Source organism: Bos taurus, chromosome 10 (genome assembly GCF_002263795.3).
Source record: "Bos taurus isolate L1 Dominette 01449 registration number 42190680 breed Hereford chromosome 10, ARS-UCD2.0, whole genome shotgun sequence".
Classification (NCBI taxonomy): domain Eukaryota; kingdom Metazoa; phylum Chordata; class Mammalia; order Artiodactyla; family Bovidae; genus Bos; species Bos taurus.
Genome location: NC_037337.1, coordinates 23,371,412 through 23,375,108, shown reverse-complemented (window position 1 = coordinate 23,375,108; position 3,697 = coordinate 23,371,412). Strand labels below are relative to the sequence as shown.

General features: G+C 42.8%; 1 gene segment (V, D, J or C); it reads left to right on the top strand.

Annotated features, from left to right (window-relative positions):
* The first annotated feature begins 473 nt into the window (after nt 1-473).
* LOC100298823 (T cell receptor alpha variable 26-1-like) lies at nt 474-2,646 on the top strand. The segment is given in 2 exon segments: nt 474-958; nt 1,739-2,646. Coding segments are annotated over 2 exon segments (453 nt in total).
* The last annotated feature ends 1,051 nt before the right edge of the window (nt 2,647-3,697 follow it).

Here is a 3,697-nt window from a genome sequence, read left to right as displayed (position 1 = left end):
TAGCCCAATAGCCTAAGCCCTTTCCAAGTACCTTCCTAACACGCTTTCCCATTTCCCTGCTCTGATTATCCCTTCCCTTTTCTATTCCTGATACCCTTTTTTCCCTCCTCCTACTTTTTCTACCACTCACACCCACCTCCACCCCACCTCCACTTTGTTTGCCTTCATTTCTGTCTATTCCTCTGCCATAGCATCCTTGCTGCACAACATCCACAAGCATCGGCATAGGGAACATGAGGATTAAGGACCACTGTTCAAGGAGGAGGTGAACACCATCTATGTCAATCAGTTAGTTTATTAAGAACAAATGCATGGAAAATGCCTACCTAGTTAGCAATAGATGCATGATTCCAGGAACCCTTACAAGAGCTGCTGCAAGTTCTAGGATGTGTAGCTATTAGTCTCAATGTTATTAACTTTTCCTGTCTCCCAGAGCACATCACTGCCTACTTTTGAATCTCCAATTAATTTTCTGGAATGTGGATGGAAGTTTTCCTCATTTTACAACAGAGAGCTCAGTACATTTTTCTGGGATTAAACATTGTGTTCCTCAGGCTTCATGGACCATCAGCCAGTTTCTTAAGAAACAAATGAAAGACCAATGGTTGTGCATAGACACATCATTGTGATCAGAATTCCTTTTCTTGAGCCAGACATTAAACTTCATAGATGATTTCACTGTGAGCTGGGGATGTTTCACCATCTTTTGGGGACATGAACTAAAACAGGGGAGGAAGACATAGATAAGCAACTGCTTGATCATTGGCTGAGAAGGTCCTGGCAACAACAGCAGCAGTATCTGCACTCATTGCAAGTTTTTACTAACAGCTGTTGCCTCTGTTCTCTGGAACCTCCTCAAATCAAGGATCAGACACAATCCTGAGCTCTGGGCCCATCGTCCTAGCTTGTCCTTGAAGTATGAGACTGGTGACTGGAGTAACTGTGTTTCTGACCTTGGGTAAGTGTTCTGTGTCTACAAGGGATGACTTTGAGGCTGAAAGGGCCACAAAAAAGTCACTTACTCTCTACTCCTCTCTCTGTGCTTTATTCAGCATTATAGTGATGGAACTGAGAAATAATCTGTGTGTTTGCTAAAGAGGCCAGTCTTCTACATTACAGTTTAAATCATAGCCACAATACCAGAAGAGTCCTTAGCAGTAAGCAGGTTGTAAGAATTCTCTGGGATTATTAAGCCAAGGACCCATGGAACAAAGCCTGTGGAGTCTCTGATTCTTGCCACATATCTTTGGTCTCTATAATTTTGTTGTTGTCCAGTTGCTAAGTTGTATCCAACTTTTTATGACCAAATGGACGTCAGTATGCCAGGCTCTTCTGTCCTCTACTACCTCCTGGAGTATGCTCAAATTCATATCCATTGAGATGGTGATGCTGTTTAACCATCTCATCTTCTGATGCCCCCTTCTCCTTTTGCCTTCAGTCTTTCCCAGAATCAGGGTATATTCCAATGAATCAGCTCTTCTCAGCCAGTGGACAAAGTATTGGAGCTTCAGTTTCAGCATCAGTCTCTCCAATGAATATTTAGGGCTCATTTCCTTTGGGATAACTGGTTTTATTTCCTTGCAGTCCAATAATGAATATCCACAATATTTTTACAGGACATAAGTAGAAACACTGGAGTAGGGATTAGGGCCAGACAGTCATAGGAGGGTTATGCCTTTGATCCATAGAATTACACTGATTTGTGCTCTGGAATTAATTTGATTTCTTAACCCCCCAGGGAATGTGTTTGATGCTAAGACCACCCAGCCCAGCTCCATGGATTATCCTGAAGGAGAGGATGTAACCCTGCCTTGTAACCACTCTACCATTAGTGGAAATGAGTATATACATTGGTATCGGCAAAGTCCCAGTCAGAGTCCAGAGTATGTCATTCATGGCATACGAGGCACAGTGAACAGCAGCACGGCCTCTCTGACCATCTCTTCAGACAGAAAGTCCAGCACCTTGGTCCTGCCCCAGGTCACCCTGAGAGACACCGCTGTGTACTATTGCGTCCTGAGAGAGGCACACTGGGACAGACGGGGCTGCACCTGTGCAGTATCTCTGGTGGCAGGAAGAGGGGACACAGCAGGGGGAGCAGTCACAAGACCAAATCTAGAGTCATCTAGAAGGAGAGTCAGAGAGCAGTAAGAGATGAGGAAAATGAAGGGAAGGAGAAGGGGAGAAGAAAAACAAAGAAGAAAAGGACATAAACACATAAAGAAAAGAAGAAAAGGACAAGGAAGAAGTGCTTCAATGGTTGATGTGGCTGAGAAAATTATGGGTATACTAAGGAGTACGTCAAGGCTGTATTTTGTCACCCTGCTTATTTAACTTCTATGCAGAGTACATCATGAGAAACGCTGGACTGGAAGAAACAGAAACTGGAATCAAGATTGCTGGGAGAAATATAAATAACCTCAGATATGCAGATGATACCACCCTTATGGCAGAAAGTGAAGAGCAACTAAAAAGCCTCTTGATGAAAGTGAAAGAGAAGAGTAAAAACGTTGGCTTAAAGCTCAAAATTCAGAAAACGAAGATCATGGTATCTGGTCCCATCACTTCCTGGGAAATAGATGGGGAAACAGTGGAAACAGTGTCAGACTTTATTTTTGGGGGCTCCAAAATCACTGCAGATGGTGACTGCAGCCATGAAATTAAAAGACACTTACTCCTTAGAAGGAAAGTTATGACCAACCTAGATAGCATATTCAAAAGCAGAGACATTAGTTTGCCAACAAAGGTCCATCTAGTAAAGGCTATGGTTTTTCCAGTGGTCATGTATGGATGTGAGAGTTGGACTGTGAAGAAAGCTGAGCACCGAAGAATTGATGCTTTTGAACTGTGGTGTTGGAAAAGACTGTTGAGAGTCCCCTGGACTGCAAGGAGATCCAACCAGTCCATTCTGAAGAAGATCAGCCCTGGGATTTCTTTGGAAGGAATGATGCTAAAGCTGAAACTCCAGTAGTTTGGCCACCTCATGTGAAGAGTTGACTCATTGGAAAAGACTCTGATGCTGGAAGGGTTGGGGGCAAGAGGAGAAGGGGAGATGAGATGGCTGGATGGCATCACTAACTCAATGGAAGTGAGTCTGAGTGAACTCCAGGAGATGGTGATGGACAGGGAGGCCTGGCGTGCTGTGATTCATGGGGTCACAAAGAGTCAGACACGACTGAGCGACTGAACTGAACTGAACTGAATAATCCTAATTGCAAGATAGAAATAAAATGAGAAGCATTAGCAATTTTTCATGGTTCTTTGTTGTGTCAATAAAATGTTAGTTCCAGTGTGTTAGTCTTAACCTAGAAGTGAAAAAAATACAAATAATTCTCGTTGTTCCAAAGACTTTTTTCATGTCTGACTCTTTGCCAATTCAAGAACTGTAGCCCTTCAGGCTCCTCTGTCCATGGGATTTTCTAGGCAAGAATACTGGAGTGGGTTGCCATTTCCTTCTCCAGAAGATCTTCCCAATCCAGGGATCAAACATGGTCCTTTGTCTCCTGCATTGGAGGCGGATTCTTTACCACTGTGGCACCTGGGAAGTGGTCCAGTATTCTTTATAATGTCTATGTAGTACTCTGAAATATTCTATTATTAACTACTTTTCCATTAATAAATATTTGTTTCTGTTACTGTGCTATCATAAAGAGTGTGATCTTTATACATCTTTGTAGATTGACTTTTGTATATATGG